Source organism: Microtus oregoni, unplaced genomic scaffold (assembly GCF_018167655.1).
Source record: "Microtus oregoni isolate MIOR12 unplaced genomic scaffold, Mior012 000012F_ref0000307, whole genome shotgun sequence".
NCBI lineage: Eukaryota > Metazoa > Chordata > Mammalia > Rodentia > Cricetidae > Microtus > Microtus oregoni.
In genome coordinates, this window is record NW_024543071.1 from 49341834 (window position 1) to 49362414 (window position 20581).

Here is a 20581-nt window from a genome sequence, read left to right on the forward strand (position 1 = left end):
GCCAGAGCGCGGCCGGACGTCTATGCCATTGGTCGATCGCGTTCTAAATTATGAATGGGGCGTGGCTGATGTCCCCGCCTCTGCATTCTCAGGCTTTGGCAGCTTGCGTAGGCAGATAGAAACACTGGACTGTTTGTCTCAACTCCGCAAATTTTATTTTAGAAAAAATGGGGTTTGAAAAAAGTGACACCGCTCATTAGTACGGACTTAGAAGCCTCCACCCTTCTGTAGCACCTTAGTCTCTTCTTTCACTATTCAACCTCTCTCGATTTCTGGAGCAGAGAAAAGGTCAAGTCCCCTGTCGAAGCGAAGTGGACGATGAAGGTGCCTGAAAACGGCCAGAGAAGAGCCCCAGGCGATCGATGTTGCGGTGGAGGACACTATGCAGCACAGCCAAGTGGGGTCCTCCTTCACCTCCACCCTCCCTAGAAAAGTCTCGTATGAAGCGGCCACGCTCAGACTGGAAGATGAACTTCTGGGGCAAGGGCCCATGTTCCCGGAGAAAACCCCAGACACTAAGCAGCAACAGACGCACTTCAAAAGGTGCCAGTTGGCTAAATACCTCGTGCATATTACCCAAGGCTGGTGGCAAGAGGCTTCCCTCAGCCATGACAGCCACCAGGGTGCAGGATGCCTCCAGGTGCCAGGGGGAGTGGGCTGTATCAGGGTGTCGAGAGGCTTCCCAATGGCTCAAGAGGGCAGCCAGCAGCCCCCGCAGCAGCACGGAGCAGTAGCACAGGGCTGGGGGAGCAGCTGCTACCAGCTTCAAAAGCTCAAACAGGAGGGGTTGTTCCCGGAAGCGCCGACCAATGCGGAGATCCCGCTCCACAGTGGCCCGTGCGTGATCCTCAGGGGGCCAGGCCAGCTCAGCACCAGCTGCATCAGGACACACGCTCTCCACTAAGGTCACTGCAACTGCTTTGGCTGCCTCTGGGCTCAGGGTGGGAGCACCCCAGCAACCCTCACACTCACTGCCCACAGGTGCACTGCAGCAGTGCACTAAAAGGCTAAGGAGGCTCTGGGTGTTATAGATCACTTCCTGATGGTTTCGAGATTGAACAAGCTTAGGTGGCTTTAAGCCACGACCGATGACTCCAGCGTGGAAAACTGACCAGATCCCTCCAGGACCTGGCACAGCTGCAGTATGCCTCCGGTTAATGTCCAACAAAGAGGCAGAAGCCAAAGGGGTTGAGACAGCTGAGAGAGTCTCATTGTCCCCATCCATTTCCCCTCCAAACAGTTCTGTGTTGCCCCGATGTAAGGCTCCCTCAACTAGCAGCTGCAGGACAGCCTTGAGCCCAGCTGGGGAAGTCTGAGAAAGGCGTGTAAGAAGCTGGGAGGCTGAGGCCACGCCAGGAGGGCCATGTAGCCTTAGAGAAGCAAAGAAGCGGTGTACCCCAGCTCTCACTAATCCCAAAAGTTGGGAAGGAGACAGGGACTCTGAAGGAAAAGGACATATTGCCAGGAGGGAGGCAGCAGCTTCAGCTACTTCCTCCTCTGGATGTAACAGAAGAGGAGCCAGATCAGACAGGTGGGCTGAGGCCGACTCCCCAAACCGGGCCCCTAAGGCTGAAGGGCCTTCACCACCCTGCTGTTCCCACCCCACTAACAAGGCCAAATTGCGCAGAAACCGGGCTGTGAAGGGAGGCTGTAGAGTCCCTGCATGCACTCGAGCCAGGCAGCTTCGGAAGGCCAGGGGAAGAAGGCCAGAGAGACTAACCACTAGCCCTGCATATAGCTGGGTTGCCAAACTCAACTCTTCAGGGCTTCGGGCTCTGCTCAGTAGATGGCCCAATGCCTCAGGTCCACAGCTAGGTCGAGTATAGACAGACAGTAGGCCCAGGAGCTGGTGCTGCCAGAGGAAGCGCTTCCGTTCCAGCCGTAATGTCTCTCCACACAGCTCTCCAACATGGTTTCTTAATGCATCAAGAAAGGGCACTGGACGAGGAGGTGGGGGTGGGCCCAGCACCCCTTCTCCAGGAGACCCTCCACGATGATGAACCAGTTTTTGTAGATGCAGCAATAGCAGCTGGATTAGCCGGTCACAGGCCTCTCTTACTGTGTCTGGCACAGCCAAGCCCTGGGTAGTAATGACTGAAGCAGGCATAGCTGTATCCACTAAGAACTGCAGCAGGCGGTAGGCACCAGCCCCAGAGGCCTGACTCACCAAATGCACAGCCAGGTTTAGCATGTTGTCCAGCTCTTCTCTGGGGAACCCCTGTAGGTGTTGTTGCAGCTGGCTTAGCACTGCCGGGGGCTTGAGGCAGTCTACAAGTTCTCCAGAGACTGTGCCTAGTAACGCTGGTGACATGACTGCCAGCTGCAGTAGGAAAGGAACTGTAGCCTGAAGGGAGGGTTCCCCATTGCGGCTCCCAGTACCCCCTGCCAAGCTATCATGAAACATGCGCAGGAGTTCCCGTCGAATGCTGTCTCCATGGCGAGAGGCCAGATGCCCTAGGATGCCTACAACTGAGGCAATCTTGGGCACCCGTTTTTCCCCAGGAATAACAGGAGATCCAGGGAAGGGATCTGTAGACGGGGTTTGAGAAGAGCTTCCACCACAAGCACCAGTTCCTCCTCCAGCCCCGCTATGGACACAGAAGTCCTTAAGACCACAGGAGAGGACTCGGGAGATGATGGTACCAGGAAAAGAAGAGCCAATATGGGCCACAACCCAGTCAAAGTGTGGCGAATGCTGGACAGAAGTGTCCAACAAGGCATCTACACACGCATCTGGGCAGCTACCAATGAGAGCCGACAGGCACTGCACATAGATGTCCATCAACGTGCGGGTGGCCCTACAGCCCATCCACAGCTGCAACAGTTCATTGAGAGAGCCAGTGGCATGGGGAACACGCTGATGCTGACCTGAATATGTACTGCTCAGCTGTCCCATAAGGTCAATGGACCATGCACTAATCACAGGTGCCCAGGCCTTTGGGTTGGCCCGGATGAACTCACATAGCACCTGCTGCACTTCGTGGACCACATCCTCTAAGCCAGGTCCACCAGCAGGGACATGGGAAGGTGGAGGTGGACGGAGATGGGGTGGACCAGCCACAGGACTTTCCTCTAGGGCAGCTAGGTGGGCCCGGACACTTTCATCAAAAACACCTCTCAAGTGGTCCAGTACAGCAGCCCGAGCAGGTGGCAAAGACCGGAGCAGGAGAAGACCACATCGAGCATGTTCACGAGCTGAGAGCTGGTGGCCCAGAATGGGGTCTACACCCGTCAGAAAAGCTTTGATTTCTTGGGACAGCTCCTGGGCACTAAAAGGAAACAAAAGAATTGACTCAGAACACTGGGAGATGTTAGAAAGGTTACATTCCTTCCAAGAGCTTCCGACTGTCTTGTGTATACTAGGGTGAAATGTCCCTCATAAGAATCATAGAGGTTCAGAAGCATACCCAAGCCTTGGTCACTTCAGCCATTCCGAAAATGATATCTGTCTTTCAACAACAACAATCATATCAGTAGCATGTTACCTTTCAAATATCCAGGTATCTTTCTTCTTTTTCAGTGCTAGGTATCAAACCCAAGGCTTTAAGGCATTCTAGGCTAGAGCTCGCTCACTGAGCGACATCCCCAGTCCCATTCTGACAACAATATGGTTAGACTGTTATCCCATTTTATAGATTAAAAAATGAAAGAGATCAGGCTGAATGCTCCGAATGGGCAGAAATCACTTCTATGCTCTTAAAACAGAATTCGTGGCTTGCATAGTGGCAAATACCCTTAATCCCAGTACTTGGAAGGCAAAGGCAAATGGATCTAAGTTGAGCTCGAAGCCAGCCTGGTCTACATAGTAAGTTCCAGGACAGACAGAGCTACAAAATGAGACCCTGTCTCGAAAATTAACAAACAAATAAATCAAGAAAAACAAAACCACAGAATTCAGTTCTTTTTTTTTTTTTTTTTTTTTTTTTTTTGGTTTTTCCAGACAGGGTTTCTCTGTGGCTTTGGAGCCTGTCCTGGAACTAGCTGTGTAGACCAGGCTGGTCTCGAACTCACAGAGATCCGCCTGCCTCTGCCTCCCGAGTGCTGGGATTAAAGGCGTGCGCCACCATCGCCCGGCCAGAATTCAGTTCTATTAGGATGTTGGAATATGGAAAATATTCAATGAAGATTTGGTGAATACATTCTGGAGTTCTATACCTGCTTTAACATCTTCCACACCCCCCTCTACAGCACAAGTACCCTGAAATCTTGTAAAGGCCAGAAAATTGTAAACCCTTTACTAAGCACTCCCCTTCGCAAATGTGTGCCTTCTCATACTGTAGAAGAATTCCGCCAGACTTGATGGACAGGCCTTTAATCCCTTGAATGAGTTCAAGGCCAACCTAGTCTACTTGAGTTCCAGGACAACTAGATCACTCCATAGAGAGACCCTACCTCAAGAAAATAAAAGAGTCCTAACCGCGTTTTAAAAATCATCTTCAGTGTGCCGAGAATGCCGGGGGCGGTCAACAGTCTTTCAATCCTTCCCTCCCCATATATATAAGCTCTGTCTTAAAGGTTCAGAAAGCTATGTTGAGGCAGGAAGTAAAATCCATTTCCTCTTACTATCTTTTCAAAGACAACAGCATTCTCTAGGCTGATAGGGTTCTGTGCCATCCCTCTGGTTCAAAAACAAAAGGGCACCTCAAAATAAAGGACTTGTGCAAAGGAAGGACTAGCTCAGCCTTGGTTCCCAAGACACTCTCCATGTAGTCTGAGCCTCCTTGGGGCAAAGGGGGCAGGGAGGCTGGGTTCTCAAGAGTCTTGATGTCCCCAAGAGCTGGCAGAGCAAGGCCGGCATAAGAAGCCACTGAGGTCTCGGGGGAAGCATAACCAGGGGCAGCCCAGAGTTTTTAGTGAGGCGGTCCCTGAGTTCCGGGAGGACGCGACCAGAATCGCTGAGAACCCTGACGCGAGTTCTCAAGGTATGATCCGGCTTTCTGTAGAGAAGGCTGGGCATCGGCGCGGGGTCGCGCGATGAGGGGGGGGGGGGATACCAGGGGCTCTGACTACCTGAGAGGCGCGGGACCGTGGGTGGCGGGGGCAGGCCCGGGTGGCCCTGGGGCCCCGGGAGGGTCGCACAACGCGGACATCCCGGAGCCCTACCCGGAGCCTGAGGCGGGAGCGGCGAAGCACAGGCGACGCATGCGCGCTGACTGGAAACGCGACAGAAGCCAGCGACCCCGCCTCTCAGGAAAATCAGTCCGGTCAAGTCTGAAGCCTTAGTACTTTGGTTCCGCGTCGCATCGGTCACAGCAGGTATCGGGTTTGCCCTTCAAGAACTTTCTCCCCCACACCTTCCCCAAAGGGCCTCATCGGCACAGGAAAGCTGCCTGGAACCTTTCATTCATAGTGCGACCTATTTATTTCCCTAACACCAGTAACATCAACCTGCAATTCATGGGCTGTTAAAAAACGGGGCACGGAGCCGGGTGGTGGTGGCACACGCCTTTAATCCCAGCAGAGGCCGGTGAACCTCTGTGAGTTTGCGGCCAGCCTGGTCTACAAGAGCTAGTTCCAGGATATACTAGGACTGTTACACAGAGAAACCCTGACTCAAAAAAACAAACAAACAAACAAACAAACAAAAAACGGGCGGTGGTGGCGCACGCCTTTAATCCCAGCACTCGGGAGGCAGAGGCAGGCGGATCTCTGTGAGTTCGAGGCCAGCCTGGTCTACAAGAGCTAGTTCCAGGACAGGAACCAAAAAGCTACGGAGAAACCCTGTATCGAAAATAAAAAAAATAAAAGAGAGAGAGAGAGAGATTGAGAGAGAGCGCGCCTGTAATCCCAGCACTGGTCTAAACCAAGACCTAAGCCAGCCAGAGCTACATGATGGGACAGTGGCTAATATAGCATATTTCTCTTTTTCGTTTGCCTGCTTGTTGTTTGCTTGTAGAGATAGGGTCTCATGAATTTAAACCCTCAGTCCTCCTGCCTCTTTCTCCCAGGTGCTAGGATTACAGGCACGCCACTACACCTAGCTTTTGCTTTGTAGATCAAAACTGCCCAGGCTTTTGTGTAATTCTTTTTGCTCAAGTGCTCTTCCTCCCTCAGCCTCCACAGTAGCTGAGACTAGATACTTGCCCCTACCCTGGCTTACCATGGGGCTTCTTGCCCTTAAAGATTTTACAATCTAAGGGCAAGATTTAGGTTTGGATTTATCTGCCAGTGTTGGCAATATAACTGACTGAACTAGCTGCCTGGACCCTATTTCCTCATCTCGAAGATGCGCATGACTTATCTGCCTCACATAGTATAAATACTTGAAATAATTTATGCAAAGTTCTTTTATAGTTTGTCTGCTTTGTATTTTATTTTTCGAGACAGGGTTTCCCTGTGTCCCTGGCTGTCCTGGAACTCACTCTGTAGGCAGGTTGACCTCAAACTTAGACCCACCTGCTTCTGCCTCCTGAGTGCTGGGAAGAAGTGTGGGTGCCACGACACCCAGCCCAAAGTTCTTGATATAATGCTGGATACAGAAACTGCTCTGAGTAACAAGAGTCAGTATGAAAGGGCTAGAGAGATAGATCAGTGACTGCTCTTTCAGGGGACCCAGGTTCAAAATCCACACCCTCATGATGGCTCACAACCATTTCTATCTAAAGTTCCACACGGGATTAGATTATACTCCTAAAGATAGCCATGGTCTAGTCCCTTATTTGGCCACTGACTCATTCCTTAGACAAAACACCAAGGTTCAACAATCAAAGTTCATTATTTGGCTAACATGTTCAATCAAGACTTATCAACTCTCCCTCGCAGGCTCCCCCATTTTCTCCTTAAAAAGCCACCCCAGGGGGGCTGGAGAGATGGCTCAGAGGTTAAGAGCATTGCCTGCTCTTCCAAAGGTCCTGAGTTCAATTCCCAGCAACCACATGGTGGCTCACAACCATCTGTAGTGAGGTCTGGTGCCCTCTTCTGGCCCGCAAGCATACATGCAGACAGAATACTGTATACATAATAAATAAATAAATATTTAAGAAAAAAAAAAGAGCTGGGCAGTGGTGGCGCACGCCTTTAATCCCAGCACTTGGGAGGCAGAGGCAGGCGGATCTTTGTGAGTTCGAGACCAGCCTGGTCTACAAGAGCTAGTTCCAGGACAGGCTCCAAAACCACAGAGAAACCCTGTCTCGAAAAAACTAAAAAATAAAAAAAAAGAAAGAAAAAAAAAAAGACCAAAGGTCCTGAGTTCAATTCCCAGCAACCACATTGTGGCTCACAACCATCTGTAATGGGGTCTGGTACCCTCTTCTGGCCTGCAGGCATACACACAGACAGAATATTGTATACATAATAAATAAATAATTAATAAATAAATAAATATTTTTTAAAAAGCCACCCCAGCAAAAAACAAACAAACCTACTTGCTACTATTGCTGCTTGCTGTCTGCCTTTGCCAGAGGCAGCCTCTCCCATTGCTGGTCCCTCTGGGGTAATAAATCTTTTTGCTGAGAATTTGGTGTCTGGGTGTGTCCTAGTCAACTCCAAGGGGACTGCCCTCCCATACATGTTGCCCTTGTCTGGCCTTTCTAAACACCTGAATATCCTGTACATATCAGAATTTTTTTTTTTTGAGACAGGGTGTTTCTGTGTAACAGCCCTGGCTGTCCTAGAACTCACTCTGTAGACCAGGCTGGCCTCGAACTCAGAGATCCACCTGCCCCTGTCTCCCAAGTGCTGGGATTAAAGGCGTGCACCACCACCACCCAGCCAAAACATATTTTAAAAAGTTTTTTAGGTCTGTTTCCTCACCTGTCAATTAGGTACATGATAGTGGAACTGACATGCTCATTGCAGTCATGAATCAGAACAGCTACCCATATGAGAGCCTATCAATATTCCCCTATAGGAGGTGCCGGTCATCAGCCCCTCACCTCAGTGCCTAGGCATGATTCCCACTACCACCCCCAACCCTAGCAGCATATGATCTTGTTCCAGGTACATGCTAAAATGTCTAGGTGAAAAGTTGACTAGAGTTAGCTGGAATGATGCCGCTTTCTTGAGTTGCCACTTGTGCCAGGGGATGCAACTGCCCAAGAGTCACTCACATTCCTGTTACAGACAAATAAAAACAATGAATATAGCCTGGCAGTGGGGGCACACACCTGTAATCCCAATACTCAGGAGACAGAGGCAGGCAGACCTTTGTGACTTCAAGACCAGCCTGGTCTACAGATGCAGTTCCAGGCTGCCAGAACTACACAGAAACCCTGTCTGGGTGGGGTTAGAACAAAAAAAAAAAAAAAAAAACCCAAAAACCCAAGTACTTGATTCACTAAGCTGGACTTTGGACTTAGATGGAATCATTAGTTTGACTTGTCAGTATGGGGATTTCTGTGTCTCTCCAGGGTATATTTATATTTAAGGGTATGGTTGCATGGTTAATGAACTAAACATGTAAGAAACATCTGGTGAATATTAAACATTTAAACATTCTTTTTTTTTTTTTTTTTTTTTTTTGGTTTTTCGAGACAGGGTTTCTCTGTGGCTTTGGAGCCTGTCCTGGAACTAGCTCTGTAGACCAGGCTGGGCTCGAACTCACAGAGATCCGCCTGCCTCTGCCTCCCGAGTGCTGGGATTAAAGGCGTGCGCCACCATCGCCCGGCTAAACATTCTTATATTTTTTTAAGATTTTTTTGTGACAGGGTTTCTCTGTGTAACAGCTTTGGCTGTCCTGGAACTCACTCTGTAGACCAGGCTGGCCTCCACATCCCAAGTGCTGGGATTAAAGGCATGTGCCACCACTGACCATCTTGTTCTTATTTTTAAGTTCTATGTATATGAGCATGCCTGTGTATATATAGATACACAAGTACAGGTGTCTTCAGAGTCTAGAAGAGAACATCAGAGCCCCTGAAGCTGGAGTTACACGTGGTTGTGAGATGCATCACGTTTATTTAAAAGTTGTTTGGGGATGGAGAGTTGAGAGGACTAGGGTTCAATTGCCAGCATACACATGGCAGTTCCCAATTGTAATTCCAATTCTAGGGGAGTTTCTGGCCTCCTTGGGCACATAGTGCACATACATCTATGCGGGCAAAGTATTCATACCCATAAATCTAAAAGAAGAAAGAAAAAAGTTGTCTGTGGAGCTGGAGTGATGGTTCAGTGGTAAGAACACTTGGTGCTCTCTCAGAAACCCAGGTTCAGTTCCTAGCACCTACATGGCAGCTCACTCCAGTTCCAGTGGATACAACAGCCTCTTCTGGCCTTTGCAGACACCAGGTATGCACAATGCAAATGCATGCACATTCATGCAAGCAAAAAACTCAAACACATAAAACAGTCTGTTACTGATATTTAGTAGAGAAGGAATGGAAAATTGGAGAAGTGCTTTAAGTCCACTCTAATTTTTTTTAATGTGTTGGTTGTGCTTTGTTGTTACATTTACTGTGTATATGGGGGACCATGCTTGCCAAAATGCAAGCGTGGAAGCCAGAGGACAACTTTGGAGAGTTGGCTCTCCTTCCACTGTTAAGGTCACAGGGATGGGACTCAGGTTGTTGGGCTTGGTGTCAAGCCCTCCAACTATTTAGATGTTTGCAATGGTAAAAGCAAGTTAGGAAAGGGGGCTGGGCCGGGAGGTGTTGGCGCACGCCTTTAATCCCAGCACTTGGGTGGGAGGCAGAGAGGCAGGCGGATCTCTGTGAGTTCGAGACCAGCCTGGTCTACAAGAGCTAGTTCCAGCCAGGACAGGCTCCAAAACCACAGAGAAACCCTGTCTCGAAAAACCAAAAAAAAAAAAAAAAAAAAAAAAAAAGGAAAGGGGGCTGGGCATGTCTTATACCCATAATCCCAGCACTGTGGAGGCAGAAGCAGAGGGATCACATGTTCAAAACAGACCTGGGCTATATATGGAAGACCCTGTCTCCCTACTGCATGAGTGCTGATAGAGAAATAGAGACATACAGGTGCTCAGGATGTAGATGGCAAAAAGAAAGCCTAGAATGGATGGGGCCCTGGGTTTGACTTCCAGAACCACCACCATCACCAGTTTAAAAAAAAAAATGTCCTTACTATAATCCCAGGTCACACAGGTATAGTGGCAGATTCCTTGTCTCCCCACCTATCATCCAATAACCTCCAATTTTCAAAAATGGAAAACTGGGAGTGTTACTGTATAGAAAGATGGGGACTACTTTAGAAGCTACCTAGTTTGTTTTTGAGATAGGGTTTTACCATATAGCCCTGGCTGACCAGGAACAAGCTAGCCTAGAACAGAAATCCACCTGCCTCTGCCTCAAAGTGCCGGGATGAAAAGTGAGCACCACCACACGCTGCAATACCTAGTTTCTTACTGCTTTGCTCAAGCACACTGTGTGTCCCGCTTCTGGACTGTCTCTCAAAGGCCTTCTTCTTATAGGGCCCATCCCCATTCTTGCACTTCATCACACGTTAGTTAAACCTCCAGGGCTTTATTACAAAAGGAGTTGGTTGCTAGAGCGGGACCTCTCCAGTCTTTTTCTGCATCTTCTTCCCTCCCAATATGTAACTCCAGGGAAGGTCAGTGGGCCACTCAAGGGTGTCTGGGAGAGTGAAATATGGTAGTATTTTCTCCAAAGTCCTCCAAATCCTCTGGCTGCTGTTGAGAATCTTCTCATAGCAGAGGTAGGGGCTTAGCTCTCATCTCCCAGATCCTCCATATCTACATCCTGGGGAACTTTCATCTTCTTTTGTCTTTTGGGCTGTGGCTCACTAGTCCTGGATGACTTGGAGGGGTTTTCCACTGAACAAAGAGAAAGAAAACAGGAAGCATTAAAGAACCCAGGTAAAAATCCAGACTCCCTTTCATGGAACCTCTGTGCCCCAGACATACCTTCCATGGCTGCTTTTTCTTTCTGAGCAAGGCGGATTTGCTGCAGGAGTTTCCTGCGCTTCTTCCCGGACAGCGTGATGTTGGCACGTGCGCTGGATCTGAGGCACAGATAGAAACAAGGATATCCAAGTTAATCTGAACCACCCTAAGTCACAAAAGTGATCCTACCTACAAAAAGACTTATGTATGTCTCCTAGGTGTGTACCTTTGAGAAAATTCAACTAATTGATTGCACTTATGTGGGCACTTTTATTTCAAAAATCTAAGTTAATGTAGATAACCATTTGAAGGATGGAAGAGTCAACAATCTTTGAGGAATCCAAACCTAAGAAACCCTGTGAGAAACGGTACTGCGAGAGGTTGATGGTCTGGGAACTAATCTAACTGTCAACTAGTTCCTGCTTAAACGTGAGGTAAAAGTTTGAGCTGCTCTGAAGCTTGGGAGGAACGACTACTCGGAGGAGGCTAGTACCACACTCACGCCCGCTTCTTGAGGTGGTGCCTTGTGGTCAGCCCCGCGTCTATCACAGCCCCGACCACCTGGCGCTTCCGTCGCCGGTCCCTGCTCAGCACCCTCCGGCGCTTGAATAACTTCTTCTTCAGCTCCTGAGGGAGAAAAAGATGCGCAGCAGAGTAAGATCACCGTGCATGCCCAAATTCTCGCACCCGGGTACTCCAAACACCATTGATCCTGTCTCGGGAGAGGGAAACGCTCCGGGAAGCCTGGGGAAGCAAAGGGACAGCGCCCACAGTCACCGTGCGGGGACGATTGATCTTTCCTCCGGGAGGTCCCATAGCGGCACTCTAAGGCACAAGCGTGGAGCCGCACTTCCGCTCTGCTTGCAGGTTCCGCCTGGCGCAAAGGCTCCGCCCGCCTTGCACCCATGGACCAATCGCAATGCGAGGGGAGGGGCGGACTCCGTGCTTACATAAACGAATTCCGCGGCCGTACCGGTCTTTCGAAGGACGTCTTTCATGTAAGTGGCTTCTGACTGTTGGCATGCTGGGGCAGTTGGGCGCTGTTGGGATCTGGGCCTGGCTTTGTAGACCCTCCATTTCTTGGCGGGGACCGGGCGTGCGGTCCTGCTCCCCGTTATGTACGGAGGCAGAAGGAAAGGGCTCCGGCCCTCTCGGCGTTATGTCTTCGGTGCCTGCGGCCTCCCGTTCGCCGGTTCTATCCTCAGACGCCGGGACATCTCTCTATGCAGAAATGTAGCAGGAACCGGCAGTCCCCTCTATGCGGTCGGTACTGAACGCTCTTTTATTTTGGTTTCAGGTCTGTGGATGACGCCCCGGAGTGACAGCTAACGTCTTTCCTTTAGCGGTTTATTGTTGAACCAGTAAAGTCTGTGAACCCTAAGAGCCTTGTGTGCGTTCCCTTTTTTACGCGACTCAGACCTTGTAGCACATACTGTGTTTGCGCATGACACTTCACTTTAGATTCTCTGGTCGATCTTGTGAAGACCTCGGATGGCTTTCAAGATGTCTACCCATGGTGGCGGGTAGCTTTCATTCGTATAGAAGGTGAGATCCTAAAGGCATGGGGATCTTTAAAACTGTAGTTCGCCGTGTAGTAAAGACCTGTAGTAATCCCAGAACTAACCTGGGGTAACAGGCTCCCTGGCTAGTAGTCTAGCCAAATGGAGCTGCTGAAATTGACTTCTGGCTTCATACCCTGCAATGCTTTGGCGCTGACCCCACCTTCTTTGTACACTGAGGATATTGGATGTGAGCTGTGAGATCTCACCTGCACAAGCCTCCCCTTACCATGTGACTGTCCTAGGGGTGGACTTGTTTCCTATGGCGGGGTTCACATACAGCTTTATGCAAGGAGTTCGTGGCCGAACACCCTGCCTCTATTTGTAGGGGATGGGGTTCCGAGACAAGGTGTCTCTGTATAAGCCGTTATGTGCTGGGTTTTTTAATGACAGATAACTGGAATCTGGGAGCCCTAACATGGTCTGGTTTCTCCCAGCTGTTTGGGAATACTGTTGCCAAGGGTTGTTGCCTGAGAATCCTAGGACACTAGGTTACCCTGATGTTCAATTAATGTGCTTGGACTTTTCTCTGCATAAAAGCCCTGGCTGCCCATAAACTCTTTGTAGACCAGGTTGTCCTCAAACTCAGATCCACCTCCCTCTATTGTGTCTGGCCTAGAGTGAACAAAAGGGCTTTGAAAACAACAGAAACGAAGGGAGAAAAAATACTTACCCCCAAAGGTACTGGGAGGTGGGAAATGGGAATATTCCACAAATCTGGTTCTGTAGTTGCAGGACACTGTAGGGTCCCAAAGAGGACAGGGGTTGGAAGTTTCTCGACCCTCTGTGTCCTCAGTAATCCAGGAGGCATCCTCTTGTTCATGCTCCCAGCCAAGACCAGGGTTAAATGTTCTTAAAGGACATGTGGGGTCCTGTGGGATCCAAGCCCAACCTGGGAGAAGAGTGAGTCTATGACATTCTTGATATATACACTATCTTTATTTTGAGACAAGGCCTCTCAACATAACCCTGGCTGGCATGGAACTCACTGTGTAACAAGTCAAACTGGCAGGGCAGTGGTGGTCCACGACTTTAATCCCATTACTTTGGAGGCAAAGACGGGTGTGATCTGAGTTCAAGGCCCACCTAGTCTCCAAAAGGTAGTTAAAGGATAGGTAAGACTGTACACAAACCCTAGCAAGGCTGGCTACCATGCACAACTCAGGTAAAGGTTTGGTTATTTTAGGGTGTGTGACTAGCATATGCATACTTGGTGCATGAGGAGCTAGAAAGAAAATCCAGTCCCTGGAACTAGAGTTAAATAAGGTTGTGAACTACCACATAAACGCTAGGAACCAAATCTAGGTCCTCTGCAGAAGTAGCAAGTTCTATAACTGCCCAGCCAGTTCTCCAGCCTCATTTTTCTGTGTACGCTACCAGAAATTTATTCTAGCCGGCCGGTGGTGGCACACGCCTTTAATCCCAGCACTCAGGAGGCAGAGGCAAGCGGATCTCTGTGAGTTCGAGACCAGCCTGGTCTACAAGAGCTAGTTCCAGGACAGGCTCCAAAGCTACAGAGAAACCCTGTCTCGAACAAACCAAAAAAAAAAAAAAAAAAGAGAGAAATTTATTCTACCATTAATCCCAGTACCGGGGCAGTAGAGGTAGTCAGATTCCTATGAGATCCTGGCTCAGCTTGCCCATGGGGATGGGTCAGGGTAGTAATTTGTGCTTCTGCATTTGTATTCAAGAGTAAATGCAGGGGCTGGGCGGTGGTGGCGCACGCCTTTAATCCCAGCACTCGGGAGGCAGAGGCAGGCGGATCTCTGTGAGTTCGAGACCAGCCTGGTCTACAAGAGCTAGTTCCAGGACAGGCTCCAAAACCACAGAGAAACCCTGTCTCGAAAAACCAAAAAAAAAAAAAAAAAAAGAGTAAATGCAGGGGGCTGGAGAGATGGCTCAGTGGTTAAAAGCACTGTTTCCAGAGGTCCCGAGTTCAATTCCCAGCAACCACATGGTGGCTCACAACGATATATAGTAGGACCTGATGCCCTTTTCTGTCATAAAGGTGTACATGCAGGCCGGGCGGCGGTGGCGCACACCTTTAATCCCAGCACTCGGGAGGCAGAGGCAGGCAGATCTCTGGGAGTTTGAGGCAAGCCTGGTCTACAAGAGCTAGTGCCAGAACAGGCTCCAAAAAGTATAAAGGTGTACATGCAGATAGCACACTTGTATACATAAATAATTTGAGTTTTGTTTTTCGAGACAGGGTTTCTCAGTAGCTATGGAGCCAGTCCTTGAACTCAGGTATGTAGGTCTCAGCCTCCTGAGGCATAAACAAATCTATATTAAAAAAAAAAAAAAAGTGAACACAGGTGTGGAGGCCAGGCCAGAGTTCTAGTCAGGTATCTTCCTCAATTGCTCTTCACTTTATATTCAGGGAATCTCTGAACCCAGAGCTTTGCTGTACAGCTACTCCAGGTGCTTACTCCGGAAATCTCAGCCTCCAGAGTGCACTTGATTACAAGTGGGCTGCTGTGCCCAGCTGGAATTTGTGTGACCATTGGGGATCTGAACTCTTGCAGAGCAAGCACTCTACCCTAGCCCAGTTTCCTCGTTTACAAAGGAAAATTGTCCCCATTTTGAGTTCTGAAAAATCATAAGCAAAAATATTTTAGCACAATGACTGCATAATAAATGCAAAAAAAATCATACAACCATCCACCTAAAATATTATTACCTCTAGATAGTTAGATGTGGGGTAATTATATCATCTGCTCCCCTCCCCAGTAGTGAACCTTTTTTTGTTTGTTTGTTTTGTTTTTTCGAGACAGGGTTTTTCTGTGGCTTTGGAGCCTGTCCTGGAACTAGCTCTGTAGACCAGGCTAGTCTCGAACTCACAGAGATCCACCTGCCTCTGCCTCCTGAGTGCTGGGATTAAAGGCATGCGCCACCATTGCCCGGCTTGAACCATGTATTTTAAAATAGTAAAAATCCAGATTGCCACTAGACAACATAGCAAGACCCAGGCCAAACAAGATAAATAATGAATTCTGTCCACAGAAAGCAAAAGAACAAAACCAAAAGGGCAAATTAAGGCTATGGGTGCAGCTCAGTGGTAGATCAATTACGAGACAGGGTTTTTCTGTGCAGTCCTGGAACTGTCTCTACCACGCTGGCCTTGAACTCAGATATCCTTCTACCTCTGCCTCCTGAGGGCTGGGATTAAAGGCTTGCACAACCAAGGCCTCCAGGTGTAGTTCTGGCTGCTCTGGAACTCACTGTGTGGACAAGGCTAGTCTTACAGAGATCTGCCTGGCTCTGCCTGTCCAGAGCTGGAATTAAAGATGTGTGCCACCACTGCCCAGCAACACATACATTTAAAAAAAAAAAAAATGCTTGAAGGCCCTGGGTTCTATCTCAACAGTGCAAACAAAAGCAAAAATCAAACAAATAGTAGAAAGGGTAGAGCTCCGCCTGCAAGAAAAAAGGCTATCAAGTCAGCCAACTTGATTGTTTTGTTTTTTGAAGCAGGGTTTCTCTGAGTAGCTTTGGGGCTAGTCCTGGAACTAGCTCTTGTAGACCAGGCTGATCTCCAACTCACAGAGATCTGCCTGCCTTTGCCTCCCAAGTGCTGGGATTAAAGGTGTGCACCACCACCACCCAGGGAGTGGGCCAATTTGGTTTTTTGTTTTTTTTTTTGGTTTTTTCGAGACAGGGTTTCTCTGTGGTTTTGGAGCCTGTCCTGGAACTAGCTCTGTAGACCAGGCTGGTCTCGAACTCACAGAGATCCGCCTGTCTCTGCCTCCCAAGGATTGGGCCAATTTGAAGTTAGTCCCTAGAACTCTTAAGGTGGAATGAGAGATCTGGCTCCCACAAATTGTCTTCTGACCTACACACACACACATACTATGGTACAGGTACACCCTACTCATTCTTACAAGTAAATAAAGATTATTATTGCTATTATTTATTATTATTATTTTGTAGATACATTCTATGTAAACCAGGCTGACCTGTAATGCACAGAGATCAGCCTGCGTTTGCCTTCCAAGTGCCTGAATTAAAGGCAGGGGCCACCATACCCAACTACGCCTAAATTTTTTAAAGACCATCATTTCCAGATCAGAACAGCCTTTTAAACCAGTAGGGTGCAGAGCCCAGGGCTCAGGCTTTTAATAATCTCAGGTACTCAGAAGACTGGAGCAAAAGGATTACCATGAGTTCAAGGCCAGCCTGAGTTATAGTTAGCTTTAGGTCAGTCTGAGTTGCACAGTGAGACTGTCTCAAATAAATTAATTAAAAAGGACTGGGAAAGCCGGGCAGTGGTGGCACACGCCTTTAATCCCAGCACTTGGGAGGCAGAGGCAGGAAGATCTCTGTGAGTTCGAGACCAGCCTGGTCTACAAGAGCTAGTTCCAGGACAGGCTTCAAAACCACAGAGAAACCCTGCCTTGAAAAACCAAAAAAAAAAAAAAAAAAAAAAAAAAAGGACTGGGAATATAGCTCAGCAGTACCTCTTTAGGTTCACTTTTCAGTGCTTAAATAAAGGAACAAGCAAACAAGCCAGGCATGTTGCTACAGTCTTGCAAACCCACAATTTGGGAGGCTGAAGCAGGAAGATCTTCAGTTCTAGTTCAGTTTGAAATATTGAGTGAGACTTCTTTGAAAAACAAAACAAAACACCAAAGCTGTCCACTAAGGTCCCTGTTTCTAACATTCCTGGACACCTACTGTGGGCCTGGCAAGTCTAGATGGCAATGGCCTGAATGAATAATCCATCACCCTCACCTGGCTCTTCACTTGGATCCTGAAAGAAGGCTTCTGCTTCCTCCTCTTCACCATCAGTGAGCAGCAGCAACTCCTCATGTGGCCATTGGCTATCCTCCTGGTCTTCCTCTACCACCATAGAGGGCAGACAGGACTTTGGAGACACCTGCATAAGTACAGCAGGGGTGTTGGGCCCAATTGGAGGAAGAGCCAGTCCCTGGACCAGTAGTACTCACCTGAGCATCCTGCCGACCTTCACATCTGCCAGGCTCCTCTCTGTTCCTTGAGAGGGGATTCGTCAACCGGGGACTATCTCCAGACCAAGGTCCATCCTTGCTACTTCCTGGCACGAGGGCCATGCTTGTGACTCTAAGAATGCAGGGTGCTTGGGTTCCAGGTCAAGTCCCCTGCGCAGTGTCCCGCACAGACTATGCTTTAATCATCTTTGTAGAGGGCTCCTTAATCACTGCTGAGGAAAGAACGCTGACATGCTGGGAGATTATGGGCCTTCCAAGGGAGGAGAGAAGCCAAAGAGGAGACACAGGAGCTTTATTCTGCTTCCTCCCTGACACTGGGGATGGCAGTCAAGGTAGGAGACAAGGGCATCTGGATTAAAGCCCTATAAATAAAGAGCTGTGACGGCGGATTTCCTAACTCTGTGTTTGCTGGTTTTCTCAAGTGGACTTATTTGTATGTTATTTAATGAATGCTTATGTGGCTTTTGCTATTTCACAGAAACCTTTTTATCTATTTACCTTAAATGTTATTTATTTTATAGGTAGAGCTGTTTTGCCTGCAAGTATGTCTTCTAGAAGAGGGCATTGGATCTCATAGGACAGGCATCACTGATAGTTGTCAGGCACCACGTGGGTGCCAGGAATCAAATCAAATCAGCCAGTGCTCTTAATTACTGAGCCATCTCTCCTAGCCTGCCAAGAACTCCAGACAGTAGTGGTGCAGTCCTTTAATACCAGCACTTGTGAGACAGGGGAGACAGAGGCAAGCCTGCTCTACAGAGACAGTTCGAGGACAGCCAGGACTACACAGAGAAAACCTGTCTTGAGAAAACAAAAGTAAACAAGCCAGTTAGGATAGCACACATCTTTTTTTTTTTTTTTTTTTTTGATTTTTTCGAGACAGGGTTTCTCCGTAGCCTTTGGTTCCTGTCCTGGAACTAGCTCTTGTAGACCAGGCTGGCCTCGAACTCACAGAGATCCGCCTGTCTCTGCCTCCCGAGTGCTGGGATTAAAGGCGTGCGCCACCACCGCCCAGCTTGAAAGCACACATCTTTAATAGCAAAATTTAAGAAGCACAGGCAGGCAAAACTCTGGGATTTCAAGGCTAGCCTAGTCTACACAGCAAGTTCCAGGCCAATCATGACTAGAAAGTGAAATCATAGAAGCCCTTCGTTCCTTTGACTTTTTGTTAATTTTATGTTATGAGCCGGGTGGTGGTGGCACATGCCTTTAATCCCAGCACGCATGAGGCAGAGGCAGGCAGATCTCTATGAGTTCAAGGCCTGGTCTACAAAGCAAGTTCCAGGACAGCCATGGCTACACAGAGAAACTCTGTCTTGAAAAACCAAAACCAGGGGCTGGAGAGATGGCTCAGTGGTTAAGAGCATTGTCTGCTCTTCCAAAGGTCCTGAGTTCAATTCCCAGCAACCACATGGTGGCTCACAACCATCTGTAATAAGGTCTGGTGCCCATTTCTGGCCTGCAGACATACTCACAGACAGAACACTGTATACTAAATAAATAAATAAATAAATAAATATTTTCCTCCTGAATATTAACCTTCATCAGGCAATGAAAGGAGACAGAGACCCACATTGGAGCACCAGACTGAAATCTCAAGGTCCAAATCAGGAGCAGAAGGAGAGAGAGCACGAGCAAGGAACTCAGGACCACGAGGGGTGAACCCACACACTGAGACAATGGAGATGTTCTATCGGGAACTCACCAAGGCCAGCTAGCCTGGGTCTGAAAAAGCATGGGATAAAACCGGACTCGCTGAACATAGCGGACAATGAGGACTACTGAGAACTCAAGAACAATGGCACTGGGTTTTGATCCTACTGCACATACTGTACTGGCTTTGGGGGAGCCTAGGCAGTTTGGATGCTCACCTTACTAGACCTGGATGGACGTGGGTGGTCCTTGGACTTCCCACAGGGTAGGGAACCCTGATTGCTCTTCGAGCTGACGAGAGGGGGACTTGTTAGGGGGAGGGGGCAGGAAATGGGAGGTGGTGGCAGGGAGGAGGCAGAAATCTTTAATAAATAAATTAATTGGGGCTGGAGAGGTGGCTCAGAGGTTAAGAGCATTGCCTGCTTCTTCCAAAGGTCCTGAGTTCAATTCCCAGCAACCACATGGTGGCTCACAGCCATCTGTAATGGGGTCTGGTGCCCTCTGCTGGCCTGCAGGCATACACATAGACAGAATATTGTATACATAATAAGAAATAAATATTTTTTTTAAAAAAAAAAAAGCCGGGCGGTGGTGGCGCACGCCTTTAATCCCAGCACTCGGGAGGCAGAGGTAGGCGGATCTCTGTGAGTTCGAGACCAGCCTGGTCTACAAGAGCTAGTTCCAGGACAGGCTCCAAAGCCACAGAGAAACCCTGTCTCGAAAAACCAAAAAAAAAAAAAAAAAAAAATTAATTAATTAAAAAAAAAAGAAAAACCAAAACCAAAATAAATATTTTTTTTTTTGTGGTTTTTCGAGACAGGGTTTCTCTGTGGTTTTGGAGCCTGTCCTGGAACTAGCTCTTGTAGACCAGGCTGGTCTCGAACTCACAGAAATCCGCCTGCCTCTGCCTCCCGAGTGCTGGGATTAAAGGCGTGCGCCACCACCGCCCGGCTCCAAAATAAATATTTTATGTGCATTTGTATTTCGTCCACAGTCATGTCTGCATGAGGGCATTGGATCGACTGGAACTATAGTTACAGATAGTTGTGAGCTGCCATATGGGTGCTGTGAATTGAACCCGGGTCCTCTGGAAAAGAAGCCAGTGGTTTGTTTGTTTTGTGTGTGCTTTGTTTTTTGTTTGTTTGTTTAACATTTTATTTATTATGTATACAGTTTTCTGTCTGCATGTATGCCTGCAGGTCAGAAAAGGGCACCAGACCTTATTACAGATGGTTGTGAGCCACCATGTGGTTGTAGGGAATTGAATGAACTCAGAACCTCTGGAAGAGCAGCCAGTGCTCTTAACCTCTGAGCCATCTCTCCAACCCCTTGGTTTTTCAAGACAGGGTTTCTCTGTGTCGCTTTGGAGCCTGTCCTGGAACTCACTCTGTAAACCAGGCTAGTCTCAAACTCACAGAGTAACCTGCCTTTGCCTCTCAAGTGCTAGGATTATAGGTGTGTGCCACCACCGCTCAGCCAGAAAGTCTTTTTTTAAAACGAGCAAGGAATGGGCTAAGAAAGCATATCTATGATACAAAGCTTGCCTAACACTCTGGTTTCAAAACCTTAGAGAGAAAAAAATTGCTTCCTATTCTGTCCATTTGGCT

General features: G+C 48.4%; 2 protein-coding genes, 1 long non-coding RNA gene and 1 other non-coding gene across 4 annotated transcripts; 2 read left to right on the forward strand and 2 right to left on the reverse strand.

Annotated features, from left to right (window-relative positions):
* Nucleotides 1-130: 130 nt before the first annotated feature.
* On the reverse strand, nucleotides 131-5141 carry Ints5 (integrator complex subunit 5). Its single transcript, XM_041661411.1, has 2 exons — nucleotides 5011-5141; nucleotides 131-3269 (listed from the first exon to the last, which is right to left on the reverse strand). Exons 1-2 carry the CDS (start codon nucleotides 5088-5090, stop codon nucleotides 290-292), a joined length of 3060 nt encoding a protein of 1019 aa, XP_041517345.1. The 5' UTR covers nucleotides 5091-5141; the 3' UTR covers nucleotides 131-289.
* On the reverse strand, nucleotides 3192-17423 carry Lbhd1 (LBH domain containing 1). The gene is made up of 7 exons (XM_041661412.1): nucleotides 17301-17423; nucleotides 17086-17230; nucleotides 13028-13246; nucleotides 11298-11422; nucleotides 10817-10914; nucleotides 10287-10726; nucleotides 3192-3269 (listed from the first exon to the last, which is right to left on the reverse strand). Exons 1-6 carry the CDS (start codon nucleotides 17421-17423, stop codon nucleotides 10696-10698), a joined length of 741 nt encoding a protein of 246 aa, XP_041517346.1. The 3' UTR covers nucleotides 3192-3269; nucleotides 10287-10695.
* Nucleotides 11078-12176, forward strand: LOC121454184. Its single transcript, XR_005975184.1, has 3 exons — nucleotides 11078-11449; nucleotides 11663-11793; nucleotides 12093-12176. It is a non-coding gene; the product is annotated as an uncharacterized LOC121454184 (long non-coding RNA).
* Nucleotides 11866-12014, forward strand: LOC121454837. Its single transcript, XR_005975353.1, has one exon. It is a non-coding gene; the product is annotated as a small nucleolar RNA SNORA57 (small nucleolar RNA).
* Nucleotides 17424-20581: the final 3158 nt, after the last annotated feature.